Source organism: Erpetoichthys calabaricus, chromosome 2, assembly GCF_900747795.2.
Source record: "Erpetoichthys calabaricus chromosome 2, fErpCal1.3, whole genome shotgun sequence".
Classification (NCBI taxonomy): domain Eukaryota; kingdom Metazoa; phylum Chordata; class Cladistia; order Polypteriformes; family Polypteridae; genus Erpetoichthys; species Erpetoichthys calabaricus.
In genome coordinates, this window is record NC_041395.2 from 254,777,354 (window position 1) to 254,804,736 (window position 27,383).

General features: G+C 36.2%; 1 protein-coding gene across 32 annotated transcripts in view; it reads left to right on the plus strand.

Moving 5' to 3' along the window:
- Positions 1–27,383, plus strand: part of ank3b (ankyrin 3b) — a 643,030-nt gene that overhangs the window by 532,600 nt on the left and 83,047 nt on the right. For 15 of the 32 annotated variants that reach the window (XM_051923878.1, XM_051923871.1, XM_051923889.1 and 12 more), the window contains 6 exons: positions 261–384; positions 16,092–16,194; positions 19,914–19,964; positions 20,462–20,568; positions 22,815–22,847; positions 24,869–25,093. In XM_051923878.1, the coding sequence (XP_051779838.1) occupies positions 261–384; positions 16,092–16,194; positions 19,914–19,964; positions 20,462–20,568; positions 22,815–22,847; positions 24,869–25,093 (643 nt within the window). The remainder of the gene's footprint in view (positions 1–260; positions 385–16,091; positions 16,195–19,913; positions 19,965–20,461; positions 20,569–22,814; positions 22,848–24,868; positions 25,094–27,383) is intronic. The other 17 variants (XM_051923893.1, XM_051923880.1, XM_051923894.1 and 14 more) reach the window with 7 other exon arrangements.

Sequence of the window (27,383 nt, forward strand, 5' to 3'; positions counted from 1 at the left end):
AATGAAAAAAGTCACTTGAATCAGATGTAAAGCTATTGCTTTTTTTTTTTTTTTTGTTTACTTTTTTGTACATTTGGCCTTCTTTTTCCAGAATTAAGCATGGTGTTTTCATTGAACTGGCCACTAGCCAGTATGGTGTGCTTTCCCTTTAACATTGATTAGTTATCAAGTGAACACAGCAGGATTTGGAAACTGAAGGCTAGACTAGCAGCTCAACCAGGCAGCAGCTGTTTTTGAGTAACATTCTGGTTTTCTGTCAGGTGAAGATGCAATGACAGGCGACACTGACAAATATCTGGGACCACAGGATTTGAGAGAACTTGGAGATGACTCACTTCCACATGATGGCTATATGGGATTTAGCATAGGAGCTCGATCTGCCAGGTAATGTAATCTAAATAAGCAGTGTGTTTGTTGTGTGGATTTAACTTTGATAACTAATAGTTTTTGTAAGCCTGCCCTATTTATTAAAATAGGCAAAATTTGCATAATCTAGATGTTTTGCTAAAAAGTATTTTTTAATAGCCAACTGTGTTTTTTTATGAATCACAAATGCTAAAATAAAATCCGTAAAGCCAAAATGTTTCCTAGAATATTCCATCAACAAAAATATTGTTTTCCAAGGAGCAATTACCCCAAAACCACGGGATATGAAACAGAACAAAATATAAAATACTTAAAAGTCAGACTTTTTTCAACTAATTAATATTAAAAAGGTGCCAGTGCAATTAAATGGAACAAATTACATAATGGAAAGTCACATTGAATAAATAATGTAGCAGTATGTAATAAAGTGTTAAAAGCATAAGTTAGCATGTGTCAGTATTTTAGAAGAGTATTATAAAACCACAGTAACAGCATAGTAGAAGAGGCTTAATTTGTATATAGGACTGTAATCTTCAATGACTTATTATATAAAAGACATTTTTCACAGAAAGTGAACTGAGTGAATTAAAACACTTTTATGATTAAAATGCATATTCAAGTGGATAAAGAAGATAAGGTACAAACTATGAGTACTATGAAAATATTTTATAACCTATATAATATATTGAAAGTGAAAGATTCTAATTTTTAATAGCGCTGGCATCAATTATTTTTAATTTTTTTAAGTTTAATTTTTTTTTAATTTATATTTGTCTGATTTTCCATTGCATTATGTAAAGCAAAAACAAAATTTGAAGGATGATCCTAATATGCAAAAAAGTAGTTTTACTGTAATTTATTAAGTAAGATCACTCATTTTTTACAAACATATAATATAGCAGTATCAGTACTGTAGAACTAGGCATCACAACATCAATCAGTCTAGAACATTCCTTTGTCGCTAAGCCAGATATATGATCTGTATTGACATAATAAAATGCATTTTGACCTGTAAAATTACTAAAATGGTATCTTGAGTAACAGACCTAGGGTTCATACATTTTTGGTTTTAATCAAACCATTGTGCATTTTTTTACATCTGCCAAGTCAGCTTGCTTGTTATGCTTTTAGAGCAGATTATGTTCTCATCAAAATAGTATGTTACATTAAGTACATGCAGGCATGTTCTAGCATCATGCTAAAAGATCCCATGTGTGCTGGGCTCAGCATACTTCTATCTCCAATTTTAATACATGCAAAAGCAAAACATTAAGTTAGGGGTCATTAAATCCACAGCATTTCTGCTTTTCTGTCTTCTGATTCTTTGCTTTCAATTTCTTCTGTGTTTCTTTTCCCCACCTAATTTCTTAACATAGCCCTAAGATCAGGTAAGATGTCATCACACATTTCCATTAGTTCTGTGCCGTGTTCTGTTCATAATAGTTCCATAGACATTGTCTCTGTGTTGTGCTTTTTTTGGTTGCTGTTCATAAGTACAGTAGGATGTAGAGGGCCATGAGTAACATTTACTTTTGCTTGCTTCTTTGTTTGTTTAGTGTCTTTTTAGCCCATTGTCAAAAAATCTATTTTTTTAACATTCTAGAAAAGGGTCTAACTTCAAACAAAATTATAAAAGTGCATGTTCTAAAGTTTATTGATATTTGTTTCAGTGATGTTCACTAGGCAGGGAGTCCTGTAAGATACTGTATTATAATGCATGACGTTTTATGTTAATGAATGTAGCTTCCAGGGATATACGGCGCTTTTATATATATATATATATATATATATATATATATATATATATATATATATATATATATATATATATATATATAGTGTATATAATTTTTAACTCAGGCATAAAACACAGAAGACAACCTTTGCTGTATATTTTTTTTACAACCCGAGATAAGCTAAAACAGGATAAGCACACAGCTATTTTTCTTGTCATTCTGCCTAACTTAATATAAACTAATATTCAGTACATGGCATTAAAAGAAGAGATGATTTTGGTAAACACCAAAAACACATATTTAGTCTATACTTTACACTCATCACCTATTTAAAAGACAGATATTGTGATTATAATGTGAGGTGCTGCATCTTGTGTACAACTAACAGAGACCAATGCTCATTTTATCAGCAGTTTTAGTTGGATTTTAAATCCTCTTGTAAATCATTCCAAGTAGGCAGCTTCTTTGGGACTAATTTATTTAGAAATAATTTAGAATTTTTAGGCACATTAGATCTTCCACAACCAGTTTAGGAATATATAAACAGATTATTGGGAGTTGAAGTATGAGTGCTACTAAATGTCAGTCCTATGGAAGGAATCCGCACACATTTATATTTTGAACAATATAAATCAGAATGAATTTTTTAATTCTAGAAGTTCTGCTTATCTTATCTATAGGCTTTTTTAATCTTTAAATGTGGCTGTCATTAGGAGCTGCTTCAATCTCAAAAAAATTAGCACAAGACCTTAAAATTAGCAGTATATGTATTTTACAGAAGCTATGATAAACAATGGAGGGATTAACCAAAGGTGCACACAAAGGATCATGCTAGAGTGTATTTTTAATGGTTTAAATCTACTATGTAGGAGAATTTTCAATAATTATTATCCAGATCACTTCTATTACATTTATATACAGTGCATCCAGAAAGTATTAACAGCGCATCACATTTTCCACATTTTGTTATTATGTGTTATTCAACTCTGTGAATGGAAAAAGTGATGCGCTGTGAATACTTTCCGGATGCACTGTACAACAAAAAAAGGTTCAGGTTAGTTTTGTCCCACCAGTTATTCCATGATGGGATGCTCCTGCCTGCAGCACTAAATGATGCTCCACACCTCGAAGCACTAAGTTGGATTGCGCAAAACCCTATTAACCATAAGTTAACTGCAATTTTTTTTATTGTTAGTTTTAATCTGCCCTTGGAACTAGCTGTTCTGCTTTAAAATGTTGTTCAGTATCATTTGTTATCTTTTTGGTTTCCTGATTATCTCTCATAATTCATTTTATGCATACTCATTTATGAAGCTGCTTTGGATAAATGCATTTGTTGAATAAATAATGATGGAAAAACACATTAAGTCTCATAGTACCTCTCTTTAAATAAAATAGATATGGCCAGTGTCAAAGAAGAGACAAGTGAGCCACAAAAGAGTTTGGGTAGCCAACCCTATATTGTTTCCTGGCTGCAAAAGAGTTAAGTTATGTGTACAATTGAGTACAAATTTGAGTGCAGAACAGAACTGTCTTGATGAGGCAAAAGTGTCAGTTTTAAAGGAGAGGATAGGAAGTGACGTCATCAGGGCCGAAACCGGAAATTACATCATCAGGGCTAAAAAACGAAGTGTCATCCTCAGAATCAGGTGGAATTTTCCATAATTGGTCTGCAGTGGAAAGAGAGAAAGGGTCAGTACACTCTGCCACCCCCTGGTCTGGCATGGAATTACCCTCATTCAGGCTCTTTAACTGCCTCCCATGCGAATGTGTGTGACAAGGCACCCCCCACAGCCCAGACCCATCAGGTCAGGTGTTCCTGCCCTAGAGGTTGTCAACCCGAGAAAAAGCATTGGTGTTTACATGGAAAGTCCATGTCGATGAACCAGCAAAAATTTATTTGGCTGTAGGTCACATGGCAACCTGTGGATCTGACTCCTTTTGTAAGGGCCATCCACTGTAATGGCGTATGATCTATCACAAGGGTGAACTCGCGGCCCAAGAGGTAGTACTTCAGCTGCGTAATCGCCAATTTGATTGCGAAGGCCTCTATTTCCACCGCATCATACCTGGTTTCTCCTTCCAGCAGCTTCCGACTCAGGAACATGACTGGGTGTTCAACACTGTTGACACTCAGGCTCAGCACAGCACCAAGACTGAAGCGTCCTACTGTTGAATGAAAGGTAGAGAAAAGTTGCTGTGCTGTGCTGTGCAGTGCTGACGTAAGGGCCTGTTTTATGTTACCAAATGCAGCTTCTGTCTTATCAGTCCATAACATATTGTTTGGGGCCCTCTTCTTTGTCAAATCAGGGGTATAAACCGGTGGTAGTATCCCGCTAAGACGAGAAATACTTGGAATTGCCGCTTGATTCGTGGACAGAGCCATTTCAGTATGGTATCTACTTTAGAGCACTGTGGCTTCACGGCCTAAATATTTGGCTTCGTTTAATCCAAAGAAGCATTTCATGGGATTAATCTGAAATCTGTCTTTACCATGTGTCCACAATACTGCTTCGACCTGATGTAGGTGTTCTTCCCACATGCTGGAATAGATGACCACATCATCCAGGTAGGCAGCATTATACAGTATGAGTTATGGGACTGGAGCACTTTGTCCAACAGGCACTGAAATGTTGCAGGAGCCCCGTGTAACACAAATGGGAGGACACAATATTGTCAGTGACCGCTAGGGGTGCTAAATGCTGTCTTAGCCTTTGCGGAATCTGTTAAAGGAACCTGCCAGTACCCCTTAGTCATGTCAAATACTTAGCCTGTCCTAGCCTTTCGAGGCAGTCATCCACTCGTGGCATTGGATAGGCATCAAACTGGGAGACTTGATTAAGCCAACGGAAGTCATTGCAAAACCTCCAACTCCCGTCAGGCTTACTGACCAAGACGATGGGACTGGACCAGGGATTATGACTCACCTGTATTACTCCTAGTTCCAGCATGCTCTTGATCTCAAGCTCCACTTCAGCTCTTTTTACCTTAGGAAGACGATATGGGCGTTCTCAAACTATAACCCTAGGCTCTGTCGCAATATCGTGTGCAATCAGAGAGATCCTTCCAGGTGTTTCACTCACTACCTCCGGGACAGACAGGATAACTGTTTCCAGCTCCCGTCGCTGTTTGGGACTTAAATCCACACCAAAGTTAAGGTTATGTTTGTGAGCAAAGAATGAATGGGACTGACCAGACAAGGGACCAGGATCTTTCCTTCCACGGCTTCAGCAGATTTACATGGTAGATCCGCTCACTCAGTTGACGATTGGGTTGTTTCACCAAATAATCGACGAGTCATTTCCTCTCCTTAACTTCATTAGGGCCTTGCCAAAGGGGTAGCAATTTAGAATGGCAGGTAGGAACAAGAACCATGACTCGATCCCCCAGTTGGAATGCCCAGAGAGATGTGCCTCAGTCGTAATATCAGGCCTGTACTGCTTGGGCCTCTTCCATGTGACTTTTGAGTAAGGGCTGAATTTTACCAAATCAATCGCGTAATTGCACGATATATTCTGATATATTTGTAGAGGAGAGGGCATCTTCCTCCAACCCTTCCTTTAGAATGTCCAATCTGCCCCGGGGTTGTTGTCTGTATAATAATTTAAAAGGGGAGAAGCCCGTACAGGCTTGTGGGACTTCCCGATATGCAAAAAGAACGAGGGGGAGGAGCTGATCCCAGTTCCTCCCATCCTTGCTGACCACCTTGCATAGCGTTTGTTTGAGAGTTTAATTAAATCTCTCCACTAGACCATACGTTTCAGGATGATACACCGCAGTCTTTAGATGCTTTATTTTCAGTAATCTGGCCGTTTCCCTGAACATGTCCGAGGTGAAAGGTGTCCCTTGGTCCATTAGGACTTTGTTAGGGATGCTATCTCGCACATTTACCCCTACCAATTCCTGTACGATATCTTTAAAAGTAGTTGAGCTCAATGGAACAGCTTCGGGATACTGGGTAGCATAATCTACTAGTACTAAAATATATTTCTGTCCTGTAGCTGAGGGTTTCAGGGGTCCTACTAAGTCGACCCTAATCCTTTCAAACAGGACATCAGTCAGGGGAAGGGGAACAAGAGGAGCGCAATCCCTCCTGGGAATTTGTCACAATTGACGCTCCGGGCAGGATGTGCAAAAGTGGCGAACCTGATCATTAATTCCTGGCCAATAAAATCGAAGCTTAATCCACTCCAAAGTGTTCTCGGTGCCCAAATGGCCTCCTAGGAGGTGGGTGAGTTCTTACTCACAAACCTGCCACCAGAAGATTCACAAAATCAGCAAGAACTTCCGTACCTCCCCATCATGCTCTACTAAGCAATATAAAAGGTTTTCTAAGACAAAGTGAGGACCCATGGGCTGATGAGTACATTGGCCACTGACAAGAACAACTGTGTTTTTTGTGAATTTAAGGGAATCGTCATTCCATTGTTCCCTTTTAAAAAAAGCAGGCATTTCTCTAAACTGATAGTGTAACTAAGAGATTGTGTCAGGACCAACCTCAAGGGGCATTGTTTCCTCCTGATGATGTTCACCTGCGACAGACCTAGAATCACCACAACCCACTGAGTGGCCGCATCCTCTCTCTCTGCCGGCTGATTACACGGCGTGGAGGTAGTTTTAGACGTAGCCTCTCCATCTATGGCTAGGCCCAAATTTGATTCAAGAGTGGAAAGTGTTAAACCACTTTTACTTTTAGACCAGTCCCATCCCAGTATCACCTGGAATGGTGGATTCTGAAGGACCACGATGGTCATCTTTGTTAGTGATCCTTCACAACTGATGACACAGGTTTCTCCATAAATGCAGGTTAGACCGGTCTTAACATTTAACCATTGTCGCGGTAGCACATATTGGCAAGCTACAATGGAGATGTTGCTGCTGGAGTCAAAAAAGGCTGTGTCTTAAATCCATTTACAATTACCACTCCTGCATGTGGAATCGCCAGAGGATTTACATGTGCACAGTACCCTTCCTTCTCCCTCCACATGCATTCCTCCTTGTTCCCAAGTAGGTTGTGCATCTGTGAAGCCGGGAACTTCGGCGCAGGCTCTGGTTTGTAACAGTAAGGCTGCAATTCTGGGACATGATCTTTCTGGGTTTGACCAAAGGACGGTTCTGCCCTCCCAGATTGTGAGGCCATCCTAGCTGTTTCTACACACTGTATGAGTTCTTTCATATTATGAAAGTGTTGTCCCCAGACCGGCAGGGTGAACTGTTCAGGAAGGTTATATAATAACATGAAGCAGGCAACCTGCTCCAGAATTTTTAGGCCAGTGCCTTAATTTAGCCCAAAGGGAGAACCCCTGCTGGTAGGCTGGGTGCTCGGGGTCAAACCTCCAGTTTTTCAGTACCTTCACCTGATAGTCTGGGGCACTCCCACATTTATCCAAGGGCTCTGCCTTAGTGGGGAGGAAGACACTGTCCTCCGAGAGAGCATAATAAGCCCCTTGTGCCTCACCCATAAGGACCAGTCCAATCCTGTTAGCCCCTCCTTTGCATTCCTCGTGGTTGCTAGTTCGCCCGGTTATGTGTATTGCAGACAGAGGCTGCACTTGGTCTTTCCGAATCACAGAAACTCGGCCACAGTACTTTTTACCTGCTCCTGGTACTTCTGGGAGTCCATCCTGCCGACTACACCAGTGCCAAAGAGGAGATAAGTGAGCCACAAAAAAAGTTGGTGCAGCCACCCGTATGTTGTTTCCTGGCTGCCAAAGACTTAAGTTTTATGTATTATTGAGTACAGATTTGAGTCCAGAACACAACTGTCTTGATGAGGCAAAGATGGCAGTTTTAAAGGAAAGGACAGGAAGTGATGTCATCAGGGCCGGAACTGGAAGAGACATAATCAGGGTCGGAAAAGGAAGTGGCCTCCTCAGAACCAGTGGAAAGAGAGAAAGGGTCAGTACACTCTGCCACGCCCTGGTCTGGCGTGGAATTACTCTCCTTAAGGCCCTTTAACTGCCTCCCATGCGCATGTGTGTGACACCAGTAACATCTGAAAGACAAAAAATCCACTCGTGGGAGTAAGAAAAAATTATTAACATCTCTAACTGTGGTCTGTCTAGGGCTGTTCGGGCCTTACGCCCAGTGCCTCCATGATAGGCTCCATCCCCTCTTGTTTTTGATTAAGGGGACCTGATAATATTTTTTAACTCCATTTAACATATCTGAGCATTCACAATCGATTAGGCCTTTGTTTCCTATGTACATTGATCTAAAAATGTGCTTTCTTTTTTAATAAATCACTTTGTGTGTGCACAGAATCCAAAATTTTCATTTGTAATGTATTTTCTAATGGTTCTTGTTGCATTTATTTAATATCTGCTTTTTAACAAACATTTTTTAACTTCAAATTCATTGACACATTTATAGAGTACAGTGAAATTCAAAATCAGTACATGAATCATTCATGTTTTATTGGTGCTTCCTGGACAAAAGAAAAATGCTTAATATTTCTGTCTGTGTATTACCCTTCCTTTGTAATTTTAAATCATTTTAAACAGAAGATTATGATAAAACCAAAAGTGAAGGAATTCTCTAAAAGATAAGTACAGTAGTAATCCATCCATCCATTTTCCAACCCGCTGAATCCGAACACAGGGTCACGGGGGTCTGCTGGAGCCAATCCCAGCCAACACAGGGCACAAGGCAGGGAACCAATCCCGGGCAGGGTGCCAACCCACCGCAGGACACACACAAACACACCCACACACCAAGCACACACTAGGGCCAATTTAGTATCACCAATCCACCTAACCTGCATGTCTTTGGACTGTGGGAGGAAACCGGAGCGCCCGGAGGAAACCCACGCAGACACGGGGAGAACATGCAAACTCCACGCAGGGTGGACCCGGGAAGCGAACCCGGGTCTCCTAACTGCGAGGCAGCAGCGCTACCACTGCACCACCGTGCCACCCTACAGTAGTAATACTGAAGGATATGTGATAAAAAGATATGTGATTGTAACTGAGGATTAGTGAAAGCAAAAACGTTATTCCTTCTCTCCTTTTAATTGCACCAGTTTTATAAACTGTATTTAATTACCCAAATGGATCTAGAGAAAAGCCAAGCAAAATGACACCTTTTATTGGCTAATCTTTTTAGTTAGCCAATAAAAGGTGTCATTTTGCTTGGGTTTTCTCTACATTCATAATGGCTAACACGGTACAACACACTAGTACTCCAGAAGGATCTGAAAGGCTTATCACCTACAGGACAAAGGGAGACTAGCAAAGGTTTCACAAGAACAGTACACAACACAAGATGTTTCTTGGTCTGTGCATCACCCACTCTTATAAATGTTTTTTTTTTTCTTGTTTATGGACGAACGTAGGAGTATAGGTAGGAATAGGACAAGGAATTCATGCAGTATCGGTTCCCATTTAGCAGAAAAGGGTTCTCCTGAAATAATCAGCCTAGAGTTGTCTCTTAGACTTTGTTCTTTCTCTTCTGGTGTCCACAGGTTAACTTCTGTTTGTTCCATCCCCTTTTATTTCCATCTAGGGTGAAGCTGCAATTCTTTGTTTGTCCATTTGGACACTTTTGGATTGTACTGGTTCCCTAGAATATCTGATGCCCCACCTAGGCAAATCAAGTCATGAAAAGAGAGCAGAACATGCATGCCAAACATGGAGTTCTTCACTCTCTCCAGTGTCTTCTTGTTCAGCCAGAGAGGCAGAATGAACAATGGCTCTGTTCTTAAAATGAACTATACCAAATAAAGTATAGTTATATTAAAATGCAAAAGAACAAGTTCTGATTATGGTATCATTATACTACTGTCCCATATGTACTGTACATTTTGGCACTTCTTAGGGGTGTATCTACCATGTATGTAGAGTGTGACACCACTTGGGCACCAGCATTCGGGGGACCCCGGTGTCACATGGAAATTAAAAATAAAATCTTCAAATAAAACTCAAGTAACTCAAGTAACCTGGACATTGATTTGGACTCGTTCTGCGTGTTTTAAAATAAAGCATAATTAGCGTTAAAATGAACACAGTCAGAGTGAATTTGCAAGTAATGTTTCCGAAAGCATCCTTACGCACTTTCACAATCAGTCTTTTCAGTTAAAAGTTGTACGTGACAGTAGTGCCATTTCAAAACTAAAGTGGTCAGGTAATCTGTGATAATCTATTACAATGTAAGGTTGATTTGAATTAATTACACTTCTAGTCAAAAGTAGTAAGTGTAACTTTTATAACGTGTTTGAAACAATAGATACAAATATACATGTATGTTATGTTATGAGTATGGCATTCCGCAAATGTATAAATATAGGTACCTATAAAGTAAGGTCTGATTCATAAAAAATACCTCAAACATGGCCATAAAAATTTTTTTTATATGAAATTACCGTATGATCCGAAACCTTTCAGATTTAGTATGGCTGTAAAAAAGAACTCACATCTTAGCTTTATCTATTCTATATAAATAAAATCCTAAGCCTAAAAGTGCAACGATTTTATGCAACGATTTTATGTGATGTTTTTATGTCACATTTATTGTCACGCTTCAAATCAGGCTTATTTTAAAACCTACATATATATGTTTGGTATCATTCTTTTCAGAATTTATCGAACTTTAATATGATGTTGTTAGATTTTTCAGATTCTTATTCCTTTTTTAAATTATAAACTCAAATATCAAGAAAGTCGTGATTTTTAATATCAAGAAAGTCACGGTTTTTATTATCTATTCATAATACCAATGTTTGTATTTCGGTGATTTAGTTAGCTGAAGGTCGAGTTACGATGACCCATTGCATACCACTTTAGTTTTCACATGATTTTTCCTGTTATTTAAATGTGTAATTTTTTAAAAAAAGTTTTTTTATCTATAAGAATGTTATTTAAATTGAATGGATCGTTATTTAATCTCTTATAAATACTCATCGAGCATAGTGGACCTCAGTTTAACTGGAATATTCCAATCAGTAAGAAGAGTAAATACTGTATTTTATTCTCATTTCATTTTTTTTTTGCTCTGTTAAATAATAATTAATTTTTCTTTTACATATTTATAGAATTTCGTGATTTTGACTACAATAAATATTAATTTTTTTTTGTACATTTACAGATTTTACTAATATTCTGGCCACAACTGGGGGTTGGGAGCCAAAGGTGCGAGGGGGGCTTGCTCCCCTAGTTTCTTGTAAACTTCTAATCTCAAAATTATAAATGACAGATGAAAATGACAGATGTAATCAGAAATTTATAAGCATTAATCAGGTGTTAATGTGACAACAAAATAAATGTCAATGTAATAGCAAAACATGTAGTTCTAGATAAGACATGAAATTTTATTCCACAGCCACCCTAAATTTCTCTTCAATGGCCATGCTTGAGATATTTTTTTTCATCATTTGTTATGCATATACACTCGTGATCAAATTAAATTATTTAAAGTTATTTTAAATTGTTATTACACAAACAGGAAATAAATCTCCTATTATGGATAGTTTTTGAACTAGCCACTAAAGAGTAATTGCTTTACGACCATTTAATTTGATCACGAGTATACATACATACATATACATGTATACAGTGGAGTGTGCTACAATATATTTTTGAATTTGGGAATTCATTTTTGATGTTTATTTTTTGTCCCAACAGAAGGGCTATTAAACTAATGCAGTTTAGGGCATCATTTCTGTCGGAAGAAATTGCAAAGTTGTCATCTGTTTATGAATTAGCAGACTTCATCACAATAAAAAATCATATGTTTGCATTTAGTCTGCAAGACATTTGTAAAGCCTGTGTTTTGTTTTTAACTATTCCAGTGACAGCTGCAACAGCTGAGTGGTCATTCAGCAAGCTGAAACTTATTAAAAATTATCTACTTGGCTCTTTTATCAATAGAGTCAAGCATCCATCCATCCATCCATCCATCCATCCAACCCGCTATATCCTAACTACAGGGTCACGGGGGTCTGCCGGAGCCAATCCCAGCCAAACAAGGGCGTAAGGCAGGAAACAAACCCTGGGCAGGGCGCCAGCCCACCACAGGGCCCACACACACACACCAAGCACACGCTAAGGACAATTTAGAATCGCCAGTGCACCTAACCTGCATGTCTTTGGACTGTGGAAGGACACTGGAGTACCCGGAGGAAACCCACACAGACACGGGGAGAACAAACCCAGGTCTCCTAACTGCAAGGGAGCAGCACTATCCACTGCGCCACCGTGCCACCCAAGAGCTAAGCAACTAAATGTTAAGAAAATAATATTTTGCCAAATTAAAATCCCAAAAGAGGAATATACAGTATATTAAAATTACTTATTTTTGTTATTTTTTCTAAAGTGAAATCCACCTTTAGTATGCAGTACAGTTCCTTATCCTTATGGATCATTTCTCTTTTTGTATCATGTACAAATTACATAATTATAATGATACTTCTTTCTAAAGTTACATCGTTGCCAGTGCTACTGTAGTATTAATTATTTTTAATCAATGTCATTTCATTTTCAAGTTAACAAAACATTTGACAACAGTGGTTCCCATAATGTATGCATACGGGTACTGCATACTAAAGGTGGGTTTCCTATAACTTTTGTGATGATTAATATCAGTATTTGCAACATATAAAATTACAATAAATGTTAAAAAGCATTGTAATACTTGTATATTTGTGAAAGTTACGTGGGCCATTTATAAATGGGTAAGGCAATCCTAGTGCAAATGACATCATTTCTAGTTAAAGACTTCAGAAGTCAAATTGTGTGTTAGTTACAATTATATAGGTATATTTTTCCTGTTTGAATAAAAACGTACAAAAGTTTCATATGCATATATATATATATTGATGTACCTAATCCTAGGAGCCCCATTAAAAACTTTCACACAGGCCTCATTCTGTCTAGTTACGCCCCTGGCACTTACTTATATTGAAATTCATGTGCAACATTTTGGTTGAATAATAAATTTTGTTCATGTTCTCCTGTAAAAAATTAACTAATTCTAATTGATCTCTACTTAGATGTAATTAAAAACATGCATCATCACAAGGTGCTTTATGCAGGTGACAATATTAAAACAGATTATGAAATTTAGCAATTTAAGCCTACAGTTTCAAAAGTAAGCAGATGTACTGTACAACCAATATAAGAAGTGTGCCACTTTGTAGAGGCTTGAAAGACATTGAAAGAATCTCTGACAGTTTTTACACAGCAAATGACAAACAGAGCTATAATTATCCAGGATAGCTAAGATATTTAATTACAAAACATTATACATAGCAACAGTGACAGACAAAGTAGCATGGATGTGCTTTACAGATCAAACATGATTATAGACTAAATCTAAAAAATGGGGTACAAAATGCTTGAAATAGAACAAGGCAAACTGAAAAAAAACTGATTAGAGTTTTCAAGGCTGGGAGACTTAAGTTAATATTGTACAGTGAGGTAGTAACGGTGCTGCCCCGTTGAATAGCTGGGACCATAAAACTACAGAAATGGAACATACTGCTTAGCAAGTCAAAAAGACAGTCCTATATTTAACTGAAAGCCAGGATATATCTGTCAAATGATGGGTATCATGTACAAGTGTTCTGCTAAACACTTTCCTAGTCATGTGATATTGAGTATCATCCTATTGATGTCCTGTGTCATTCTTCTTATATTAAGCCACTTATGAAAATACATTCAATGCCATTACATTGTTATCACTAGCCCACATCACAACCATGTTCTTCTCCATTAATGTAAATCAGTAGACATTGGGATTTAATCAAACTAGGTAATGTTTTTCCCTTTGTCTAGTGTTCAGTCTTTATGCCCCTTAGCCATCCACAACCAGGCCTTCTTGTTTACTTCAGACAGGGGTAATATTTTTTGGTTGTGCATTTTAATGTCTATTTCAATATCACTTTTGTGATACTGTACTTTCTATAAATACAACAAATATTTTTTATTTATCTGTTCAAGTAATTCTGTTCCTAACAATGAAAGTAATTAAAAAAGAATAACACTGGGTAAAGCATCATGCTATTATAACCATTAGCAGCGGGTGATATGAATAAGGCAATGAACTGAACAAATAAACATAAGCATAAGAACCTCCTTCTTGTAATGAATTATAAAAGATAAAATGAATTACATATATCCCACAATTTTAGATATCTATCTATCTATCTATCTATCTATCTATCTATCTATCTATCTATCTATCTATCTATCTATCTATCTATCTATCTATCTATCATATGCAAATTAACCATTTCTGTTTTAGTTTGATTAGCATGTATGTTAAAGAATCGTTCCCAAAATGTGTTACATTTTACATTACCAGAACCATTTCTTGCAATATCAAGGATAATGTTCTCTGAATTACTACATGGTACCATCATGCCAGTATTCTCCCACTTCCTGTTGAACATATGTTCCCAGAATACTACTTTCCTAGTCTCAGATTCAAGGTTACATTCCCCATTGCTTGCATAGAGGTTTCATTTTGATACTTATCTTAACCTTCATCCAATCTACTATATCTTTTATTGTCTTTATAATTGTAACAATAGTAGCAGGCCAAGTAAATCAGATTGGACTTCTTCTGCAGCAGCAGTTTCCAGTTTCATCCTGGAGAACGTTAATGTGCTCTTAAATAAATGATTTCTTAAGTGAGTCCCGGATCTGCCTAGTATTCCATCTTAGTAGTGGTGGTGTTTGTAGTACAGTTTCCTTGGGAGGCAGCAGTGTTCCATTCACACAAAATACTCATACCCTGTTAACTGGCTCATCTGAATCTTTCCATATTATCAGGCCTCTACCCTTACCATGAATGGCATTCCCCACAAATCTGTGTTGCAAATTCATTATAAACACGTGCTTTCTGTGATCAAATTATTTCAGCCATCAGCACAGGAAAGGTTTGGGTCATAGATTGACCAGTAAATCAAAAGTTTCTTCCAAGAATTTATCTCCTGCTTCACTATCACCATTTGGACTAGTATACATAGTACAGGTTTTATGTACATTCCATTGGTTAATTTCTCAGTGCCCTCTCAGTTTTCAAGTGGTCCTAGATGTACTGTACTTATCTATTCCAAATAATTGATATAAAAGAAGGGGTTAGACAAAAATGGCTGCCATAATGTTTCAAATGTTTGATTTAATTTTAAGATAAAATCAGAAAATTTGATTTGAATTTTAGGATGTTATGCTTATCTGTTCATTTTAATCAAATGGGCAGCTGATCAGATAATAACACCATCATGAAGCAGGAAAGAAATTGAATGCCATCTTTAATATAAGTATCACAATATCTAGGATTCAGCCATCATAAGTTAACATTACTGAATTTCTCATATTTGCTTGCTTTATCTTAAAAATCATCTGTATTTGATATATAAGAATAATTACTCTTCGATCCCACAATAAGAATCTTAGATAAGGACTATTATTCTGGCTAATGTTTACTAAAGTTAGGAAATACTCATACATAATTTGGATTGTTTAGAATTAATATGCACTCCTTATCATAACAATGCCTTTCCAGGAACCTGTTCCCTTTTAGTTCACAGGTTATTGAAATGTAATCTTAATTTGTAAAACAACATTATATTGACTGTAATTTATTTCCTTGCTTAATTAAATATTATTTAACAATACATATTTTCATCATCAGATCTACATAACTGTGTTTTCTGTGCTTAATGACAGGAGTAAGTTAAACATTCAAATGTCACTAACTTGAAGCAAGGTTGTCATCTCAATTAGTGTACCTAAATTACTTTTATTAAAGACAAGATCTAAAACTACAAATCCATTTTTATTTCACTAATGTACAGGTGACGCCTGAACTACATACTTATTACATGTACTGATGAAAAACTGCTTTAATTTTAATTACATCTTTCATTACCTTATTTGATGCTATATTTTAATATGCAACAATTCCCTGGAGGTTGCATGAAATAATCATTTTTTTTCTGTTCATCTCATTGTCACCTACCAATTGTATGGTAACTTATAAATACAACAGCCTGCGCTCCTTCAGTTCGGATAGGTCCAACACACTGAACCGAAGCTCCTTTGCAAGAGACAGCTTTATGATTGAGGAGATCCTAGCACCGTCAAAGGACACGGTAAGTTGTCACATCTTTGAGATTTGATAGAACAGAACTACTGCAGGATTATCTGAAGTTTAACCTTTTTTTATTAAAAAAGCCATTTCTAAATTACATCTCATTTTGCTGAGCACAATTCTCTTATGTACAGTATGTATTTTTACATATTTTACTTAAGTTTCTTAAGTGAAGATTTTGTTAAATAAAACCACTACAAGAAATGAAAAAATATTTGCAAATTGTCCAACACATTTTTATTTTGCAGGTATGATGAAAATTAATTTATATAAATAAATTTTTTTTACAAAGTAGCATGACTCGATGTCATATTTAGTACATACAATGGTTTGTAATTTCTATGATATTATTTATTGAGGTACTAATATTCTTTACATATTGCTGCAATAATTTTCCAAAAAATATCAGAATTCCCTTTTGCCTCATTTGTCTTTAAAGCCATATGTAAACGGCAAGTTAAGTTACCCAAGCTCTTTATTACTGCATCTAAATACGCATTTGGGTTTAAAAATCATTTAGCATTTTGTCCCTAATTATGTGTTGCATCTAATAATAGCATTATGTATATGCTATTGTATGGTAGGATCATTGTATTTGTAAGATTTGAATTGCCACAGGCTACATAGTATTCTGCAGGTTAATTTTAGCCTCTGTTATTTTAAATTTTTTACAGCACTATAATAAAAAATCGGGTTAGGAAAATGCATGAATGGATGACCACCTATTAACGTTCTTTTAAGACAGTCACTATCTAAACTAGTCACTAATTGACCAGAGTAGTTTCAAGAGAGGAAAATTAGCTAAACTGGAGTGCCTTGTCAATTATAATTAAGAAAGAAAATAGAAAATTTTGGTTGGGAACATAAACTCAAATATTAGGATATAAACCATAATTGTGAGGCTGTACAAACAAATTAATCAACACATGAAAATGGAAATCAATTAGTCTTTCCCATTGAAAATAATTTTGAAGACTATTTATTCTTAGAATAATTGCAGAGAATGGCACAGAAATTAGAATTAGGAAAATATTTTTAGCCTTTTTGATAAAACACTGATATTTGTTTTTGTTTGATGTTACTAATTAAAATTCTAAAATATCAGTTTTCTCTTCATTGCTGAAAGTGTGTTGACACTGTTCCTAAATTAAGGTCTAAGCAACAATGTATAAAAAGTATAAGATATGGCAAACTAATAGCAGGTTTTGACACAACAATATAATTTCAAAAACATATGAAATTTTAAAATAGTTTTGAATAATAGAATGTATGGTAGGTTTGAAAATATTTTGATAAAGTGCAAAAGGAAAACTTAAGTCATGTTTTTTATTCTTTCTCTTATAAACAGCTTCTTATGTAACACTGCTGTAGCAAAACTAGGAATTTATGTTAATTAAAACCAGTACACTCTTAGCACAGCTGAAAAAGAATACAAAAAAGCAATTTGTGTACTTGGAAGATTTCTCTTCCAAGAACATCTGGTAAAAGATAATTCTGGCTGTAGGTAAAATATCTGTATGCCTTAGACATCTGCCAGTAAAAATTTTAATTATTATGAATGTAATAAATCGTTGCATGAAACTTTCCTCACCTGCTTGTGACCATTCTGAGATCAGTTGAATAACAACTTAACTAAAATAGAAATAAGACGGTGATTTCTAGCCTCTTGCTACTTTCTTACAGCATTAGTTTAGAAATATCTGATAGGACTGTTTTTCTGTCTTTTTTGCTGTTGATGTATTTGTTTGTAAATTACAGGTTATGCTCTCTACAGGTCCACTCTTTAGCATTACTGAAGTTATATTGTTTCTTTAATGATGTAATTGCTTTAGACTATCAGGTTGAGTGTATTTTAGAATTATACTGAGTAATAAGATTGTCTCTGACTCATATGCATCAGAAGAAAAAGCTACATACTTTTTCAGGAAAGTAAACATGACATTCAGTCCGCCGTATTCTTTCCCAGTACTGAGTCAACTGTCCTTTTTAAAACTAAACAGCTTCAGCTCTCTGTTTGTGGCAGAATTCATTGTTTCAACCTTGGAACAGATATTTCTTGATTTAAAGTACAATTTACACAAATTTGTATTTCAGATAGGTTTTCTGCAAGTAGAACTCTCATATTCAGCTGGCTACTAATTATTTGAGTAAATTTGGATTCATGGATTTAGTATAGTGTACATATAAATAAGTATTGTGTATTTGTCTCGCTAGGGTAATAGAATTCATTTTCAACATTTTGGCAACAACGTGTGGACAAGAATATTTAAGGGTCATGTACTGTATATATTTCCCTTGTATTTCCTTGTACATGTTAGAAACACATTGTGATCTTTGCAGGAACTGCAGGGAATGTAATGTTCATTTAATTCCTTTTCATATATCTGGGCAACAACTACAGTATTTTAGAAAACATGTGGGACCTATCAACCCGTTAAAGTTACACCCATACAAAAATTAATTTTCTTAATTTGATGTGGCTCCTTAGCCATTAACTATGTACAAGAATAACTGACAAAGTCCAATAGTTTGTCAATCAACAGGTATTTCTTCTTGCCAGTCTTAAATAATGCAACCTAAAGTACAGCTGTTTTGTATCTACTTTCAATGCTTACTTTTTTGTCAATTATACAATTTTTATTGGCAGACAAACTCAGACATTTTGTCATGTTTATTAAGTCATTAATGGATACTAATTCATCCTTACACTTATTGTGTTTGCCACTGATTCTCCTAAGGGTTGCATTAGCAATAAGTTGAGAAACATAGTTAAAACTTTCCTTTTCCCAAGAAATGTTTCCTGTATGACTGTCAGCATTTCCAGGCCATCTGCCAGCTGTAATCCCCTTTACCATTACCAGGTCTGCCCAGCTCCTGTTTTTAGTAATATATGCCTCACAAAAAAAAAAAAACATCATGAATGTTGCGGTGGGCTGGCGCCCTGCCCAGGATTTGTTCCTGCCTTGCACCCTGTGCTGGCTGGGATTGGCTCCAGCAGATCCCCGTGACCCTGTGTTAGGTTATAGCGGGTTGGAGAATGACTGACTGACTGACATCATGAATGCCTACAAATAAGCCACCCTCAACAGATGGCATCGCTGCCACTTCAGCTGCATTTTTTATGCATGCTTAATCTCTGCCAATGCCACAGGCATGTTAATTCTACTCTTGGATTTTCTTAATACTGTATTATTAAGATATTAGGTTAATTGATAACTGACGTGAGGAAGTATGTGTTGCTTGGCCAGTGTCAGTCTCCTGTAACTCTGTAATGGAAAGTGATTTTAGAAAATGAATAGGCAGATGGTTTGTTTGTTTATATGTGACAAGATTGATAAAGATATGGTTTGAAATTTAAAGATGTTTTAATGGACTGCACTCAAATTATTTCCCAGTGTTAATTTGGACTGCCTTTCTTTTCAAAGATTACATCTTAAATTATTTGTATGTGTATATTTCAATTATTAGTTCTGTTACATCACATTTTTCCAAATGTGAAGTTTCTTTTTATGCAGAAAACTAGATTTAATAAGTTTTGCAGTGCATACTTTTCCATTAGTTTTCTTCGGTTTACTGAGTTAACCAGTTAATGATAGTAGTATAATGTCCGCGTTTTCAATAAGGCATCTCATTTATTCAGTGGCTGACTAGTGTTATAAGATCCAGAGCACTTTAGCTGCTGAATTAAAGCATGCTGTGTTTCTGTCTCCCCTTTAAAAGGTCCAGAGTGTGTGTAAAGATGTTTCCTTCATTACTGATTCTCAGAATAAGGTATATTGTACAACATGTGTTAGCTTTGAGTTTGTTTGTTTTTTTTTTTGTGAATTGCAGATCATTCTAGGCTGCATAGATTTTATTTTCAGTTTCTTTTTCTTACAAAAGTTTTCTGCTTAAATTTCCATGTATGTATGCATTTTTGCTGATGTGATTTTTTTTAATTGTGCATTCTCTTACAAATACTGTTTACTCATGCCGATGGTACAGTATTTGCATTTCATTTTGCTGCAGGTCATGACAGGAGCTTTGCTAAAGCAAAAATACAACTAAAAATGATTGGCCACTTTGTCAACATATCATGCTCTTACTTAAAGATACAATATATACTATATATACCGACCCATCCGTAATGTGTGATGATGTTATTCCAGAGATGAATGTTGACATTAGGGCCCATACCAAAGCAAATATTTTTTTTTATTATTTTGTATTAAATGTTTAATCTCTTTTATAATATGAAAAATGTAACAAAAATCCCTTGTGTTTTTTAGCATCTAGCCGTAACAAGGGAGTGTGATTCAGACTCTCTCCGACGATGCAGCTGGATTACAGACCATCTGGACAATGTAAACCTTGTTTCAAGTCCAATTCATTCTGGGTAAGTGCCAGGTAACAATGTAACATGAATATGATTAGTCATTTCACATGATTGGTTATTTTAATATATCAGCCTACCAAGTTTTGTATTTAGCTCTCTTACCAATATACATAAAAGTACAGTGGAATGTTTGTTATTTTCTTTATCTTGGAAAGCACTGTGGTTTTGCAGCAATCACTAATGGTATTTCTTGATCGCACCTCTATTTCAAATAGGAAAACAATTTTGCACAGATTCTTGACTTTAGCAAACTATAAATGAAGGCAGAGTTTCGGGTGAAGGTTTTGAGAAGTTTGAGAAGCATTCAATGTATATCCTGTCAATAATTTGTAGTTTACTTATTTAAAATACTAGCATCTGTAAATGCATATGTTTGTTGTTAAAATACCAGAATAGCAATGTAATTGCCATCTTATTCATGTGAAAGTCCAAGTTTTATTTGTATTTGACTTGTAGATGGCGCACATTTGTATGTTAATTATGCTGACAACACCCAATTATATCTTACATGTTATTAGTGTGTATCAAGTCACTCTGTACTATAATGTACTAATCCTATTGGTAGATGTAGTAAGTTCATTATGAGCAGTTCATTTAAGAGCACATGTAAGGTAGTTTGCTAACTCAAAGTTGGCACTGAAAAAACATGTTGGTTTGTTTTAGCTGCCTTACAATGGACTACCATTTCATCCTGGGTTAGTTCCTATTCAGTCCTTGAATGCCTGCTTAGGTAGCCTTGGGCACCCAACAAACTGGTAATGGATGGCTCAAAAATTGAGTAGATGGAAAATAATAAAAATATAACGTTATCAAATTGGTCATGAGGGGCCAGAGCCTATCCCTGCACCACTGACCGCATGAATGAAGATAGTCCTGGTAAGGGTACCAGACCTTTGCAGAATCTCCACTCACTTACATACATGCTCACAAATTCCTACACACCCATGCTAGATTTTGTGATGTGGGAGAAAGCCAAAAAAAAACCACATAGACAAAGGGAGAACTTGCACAGGCAATGAGTGGATGCAGTATTCAATTACAGAAAGCTGGATCAGTTAGGCAATAGTTCTGACCACTATGCCAAATAATTTAATGAATGTAATTTGTAATTAATGTTCTTAAGAATATTGTAAGCAGACTTCTTCACTTAAATATTTTGTTGACGTGTTTGTATTATTTATTATAAGTTTATAATACTTAGTATACAGTACAACATCTAAGCTAAAGTGTTAAATTGCAAAGAAGACCCTTTTGATTTTAGAGACCTGATATTTCTTAACAATTAATTAATCCTCCTCATCTGGAAGTCAAGTGTTAATATTAGAATAAGGGTGAAGGTGAAAAACAAGGCATTTATTTACAGGTCCAAACTACCTTATGCTAAGAGAATGGTTGCAATCAGAACTTTTCTACTTGCTTATCAGTGATTGCTATAGTTGCTGAATTATTTTAGGCTACATCAGAAATGTTCATAATAGTTTCTCAGTTTAAAATGTAACCACAATAAACTATTGTAAGTGGCAAAGTAGTAAGAATAGTAGACTCCCACATACAGCTGCTATAGGTATTTACAGAGCACATTTCATTTCTGTTCTTTGACAATAAACAGACTGTGGAATATTGACTTCTGGAAAGGGATGAACACCCTTCTTTTACTAAAACATATTTTATTTTTATGGAGGAGGCAAATATAAAGAAAGGCAAGTGTAACTTCAGTTTGAAAATGCTAAAATAATGCACAAAAATGCCTGAAGCTTTTTGGTAAGAATACAATAGTACCACATGCTCCTACAGTCTACCCTTTTGTTAGCACGTGTGTCAGGTAAATTCAAACTTTAGACCTGCCTTTATCTTTTAATTGACATGTAAACTGAGCAAGACTTCTTTTTAAATGCCAAACGGTTTTCATTTTTACTTGCTGCATGCTGTGAATGGCCTTGCTTATACTATGGTAAATATAACCACTGTAAGTATTTTGCCTTACTGTATAAGGCATAAATACTCTTAATAAGAAAAGTGATTTTTCTTTAATGCTTTCTTTGTGGCTGAAGCACTGTTTTGTTGGCGCTTTGAGAAACTACATTTGCCTGATTCTGTAAATTTTATTCAATTATTAATTTCTTTCATTTCAGGGGACAATTTCTTTTGCTTGCTGCTTTATTTGCTTCATAATAATAATAATAATAATAATAATAATAATACATTAATTTACTTTGCTTTCTACATTATTTCATTTTATTTTGCAGCTTTGCCTCTCCTCTTCCCCAGTATGACTCAAGGTGATAACTCTGTACTTTGATCAAAGTGTTTCCTTGCTCTGTCTCATTGTTTGTTTCATCCATAAAGTCTTTCATGTACAGTATATTTTAAAAAATCCTTTTATAGCAGAGATTAAATGATACTGTAGCTGTAGATATCTGAGATAGTTAGAATGTATAAGATAAAATGTTTAATGCAGTTACCAACGTTTGTATGCATATAGTCATTTTAACAAAAAAGTGATAAACTCTACTATCTGTTTAAATATAAACAAGGAATCGATCTTTAGCTAGGTATATTTAGTTTCTTCTCTTTTTTGTGCTTAAATAGTCTTGTACTAAATACAGCACATTCACATTTAATATAATGTAGATTATAGAACTGGCTACAAAATCTATAGTATATTTTTCCAAAAATGCAATAATAAAAAGACAAGATGAATACACATTAAAAAACAAATACATACTGCGTATTAACAAGTTTTTCATGTCTGGAGCCTGGTTGGAAAGCAGTGTGCTTTAATGGCTAAGGATCTGTAGCAGAGACCATATGCTTCCATGCATATCACGTAACCCAGAGTAAGTCACTTACTTTCCTGAACTAAAATTATTGGAGAACTTTGCTGTTTATAGTACTTTTAATGTGGATTATTACCATCAAGGCCATTTTAATGCCTTTTGGCACATAGCTTATAAGAACAAAGAAAAAAAAGATGGCTCCAGCCCATGTAAAAATTGACCTGTTGTAAAAATAGAGTATAGATTGGCCTTTAGATGTGGCACCCTAGGTTAGCTTCACTTGGCGTAAAGAATGTGACCTTTGTGATCATGTCTAAAACCACTCAGTATAGCCTTTCATTTCTCTTTGCTAATATCAACCTGAAGGTTATCCTGCATATATCTTTTAATGCGTGCCTTTGTGCATTTATGAAATGCTAAAGGTAAATCAAGGGATATATTTGAAGTTTTGTTTCACATACGTTAGGTGTATACAGTAATCATACATTAAAAGTTTATCCATCCATCCATCCATTTTCCAACCCGCTGAATCCGAACACAGGGTCACGGGGGTCTGCTGGAGCCAATCCCAGCCAACACAGGGCATGAATCAATCCTGGGCAGGGTGCCAACCCACCACAGGACACACACAAACACACCAGGGCCAATTTAGAATCGCCAATCCACCTAACCAGGAAACCGGAGTGCACGGAGGAAACCCACGCAGACACGGGGAGAACATGCAAACTCCACGCAGGGAGGACCCGGGAAGCGAACCCAGGTCCCCAGGTCTCCCAGCTGTGAGGCAGCAGTGCCACCATGCCGCCCTACATTAAAAGTTATCTCTGACAAATATCAATGTTGTTTCCCTATCTTGGAGATTGTGGTCTCAACCAATAGACAATTCAAGTAAAACTTAACAATTAAACTGTATTTTTAAAGCACCAAAAGTACACTTGAATGCGTTTTGGAACTGCCTAGAAAGCAATGAAAATATCAGTGTCATTTGTAGTCCTCACCTTAATGGTAGACTTACAATCACCTAAACTAACATTTTTGTTCACTTTGTACATTAAAAAAACATTTTGTGTTTCATCTAATCTCACTTTAACACTTAAGACTTAATTTAGATCAGCAAGGATTATAATGTAGCACTAGCATAACAAGTTAAGTTTTACATTCTGCTCTTATAGTGAGAAACGCCTGTTTTCGCTCATTAAAGGTTTTGGGTCAGTTTTACCTTGGCAGTTTTTTTAAAACAATGTGGTGATCCAATTGTTTTCTTTCCTAGTGAAGTTTATAACCATCCATCTATCCATATGCCAAGCTGATTTTACTCAATACCAGGGTCACATATGAATTTTAGATGTTATTATTGGGTCTTTCTAAGATGTTTCACTGATATGGGCTGAGTAACTGATATTTACCCACTAAGAAAGCTGCCATGGTTTCAGACTCTTCCTTTAATCCATTGGTGAATAGCCGCCAACCAGTGTGTTTAAAGTTTCTTCAGTTAAACTCTATCTCTGTATATTTATGGGCAGGTTCCTGGTCAGTTTCATGGTTGATGCCCGGGGAGGTTCCATGAGAGGCAGCCGACATAATGGCATGAGGATCATCATCCCTCCAAGGAAATGTACTGCCCCCACCCGTATTACTTGCAGACTTGTGAAGAGGCACAAGCTTGCCAGTCCACCACCAATGGTAGAAGGAGAAGGACTTGCAAGTCGGCTTGTGGAAGTAGGTCCGGCTGGGGCCCAGTTTTTGGGGTAAGTTGTACCTGTCAAGCCAGAGGGTCAGGCTCATGCTAAAGTCCTCATATTGTATAACAAACTTTTCACTCAACTCAAAGTTTACAGTTTGTAGAGAGCTAAATAATTTTGACATTGCCACTGCACCCTAATTCAGCATTCACACATGAAGCTTATGGAATTCAAAGAACTTTTTTGAAATTCCATTTTCTGGTTAGGTGGTATCAAACTAATTTTATGACTGCTGACTGCTTTGTTTCCATTTGTTTATCAATGCCATTATTTTATCGGTTCAATGAAAAAAAAATGTTAAAGAGCAAAAAATATATATATAGAATTTCAGGGCCCACAATCCGCTATGATGTGCTGAAATCTTCAAAAAACAATTTGAGCAGCTTTATTTATTTGTTTGCTTATTCATTTAATTTTTAAAATTATTTTATTTTTTATTATTGGAAACAGTGCCTTGATGAATTTTACAGCACCCTGCTAGAATGACAGTTTGTTCTTTATTTCCCCTTTTTGTTTCTCTTATCGCTGCATGGATGTTATTCAGTAAACTCCACCTTCCCACCAATCCTCCCCCTCTAAATGAGGGTGAGAGTTTGGTTAGCCGAATCCTGCAGCTTGGGCCGCGAGGGACAAAATTTATTGGGTAGGATGGCATACTTAGCAAAGATCCAAACTGTCCAAACAAACCTTTTTAATTATTTTTTTTCACTTTCATATTTTGTTTTTGTTTGATTTTCTGAAACTTTCAGTTGGTTTCCCTGCACTGAAAGACAATCATAGTGGCTTGATTTCTCAAAGCTATGCTAATACTTTTGCGCTTAATAGGCATGAGATTTTCACTGCAAGCATTCTGCTTTCATGACAACTTTACGTTTTACTCTTATTATTTTCTGTTACAGTTTCTTAAGTTTAGTCAAACACAGCTGCATCTAATGCATTTTAATATCAAGTGGATGATTGTATTTTTTTAACTATGGAGAAGGTATCTGAATCATTGAAAGCTAAGGATCGCCCTGCTCCACTTGGCACAAAGGTTCTTTCAAATTGACAACTAAAGTTGTTGAGTAATTAGATGACATTTACCTGAATGGTCTGTGTTGTAAATGTGTTCTAATGCGATTCGATTTGAGCTTTATTTGTGCTGCATATCTCAAGCACTTTTTATCATATTTCTAATAGCATAGTACTGTATGTGTCGATAATTTTAAACTTTCATCTTTGGTACCTTCTCTGTATCTGTTTTGTTTGTTGGTTGATTTTGTTACAATGTTTATTTCTTTTTATACTTGTTTACATTTTTAATGTCCATGCACTCAAATGTGACCTCATTTTGTACTTAGCATTAGCATTGAAGTAAACAGTATCATTCTTGTTTACCTACTCAGATTGTTCAAACCAAAATGTAGCTAATTAGATTAAGATATCCCAAAAGTAGCCACCTAAAATAGTGAAAAGGACTGTGCTTATTAAGAAAAAGCATTAAAATGAAACCACCATCAAAGTTAACTTTTACTGTTATGGCGACTGCTGGAATAGAAACCACAGTCGTCAAGAAGCATTAAGATTGGTGGCCATTGGGATGCTAAATGTTTTTCCCAAAGATTACAAGTGTCTAACCAATTCTTTTTAGATTATATTCACATTTTATTACACCTTGGTGCTTTAGACCCAGACTGTTTATTTGTTGAGGCTACAACCTGCATAGGAAAACAAGGATACTGTCTTGGCACACTGTTTAGGAAGCTGCAGAGTCCACAGGTTTGATCTCTAATTGCATTTAATCAAAGTTGTTTTCCTTCTGAGTTGGCCCAATTGTATCAAATTCATTTTTAAAAAAGTTAGATACAAGGGTTTACATGATCTGTGACTGAAACGTTCTATTTATTCTAAATTTCCAAACGGAAATTCTTTTTCTCCATATTTAGGTGACAATTTTGTTTTGTCCCTGCAACCCTAGATTTAGAGGGTCTGAGAATGTTATCTTATCTTCTTTTATTTAAAGAAAATTAAAACATGGTAGTGCTGCTGCCTCGCAGTAAGGAGACCTGGGTTCGCTTCCCTGGTCCTCCCTACGTGGAGTTTGCATGTTCTCCCCGTGTCTGCGTGGGTTTCCTCCGGTGCTCCAGTTTGCTCCGACAGTCCAAAGACATGCATGTTAGGTGCATTGGCGATCCTAAATTGTCCCTAGTGTGTGTTTGTGTGCCCTGCGGTGTGCTAGTGCCCTGCCCGGGGTTTGCTTCCTGCCTTGTGCCCTGTGCTGGCTGGGATTGGCTCCAGCAGACCCCATTGTATATAG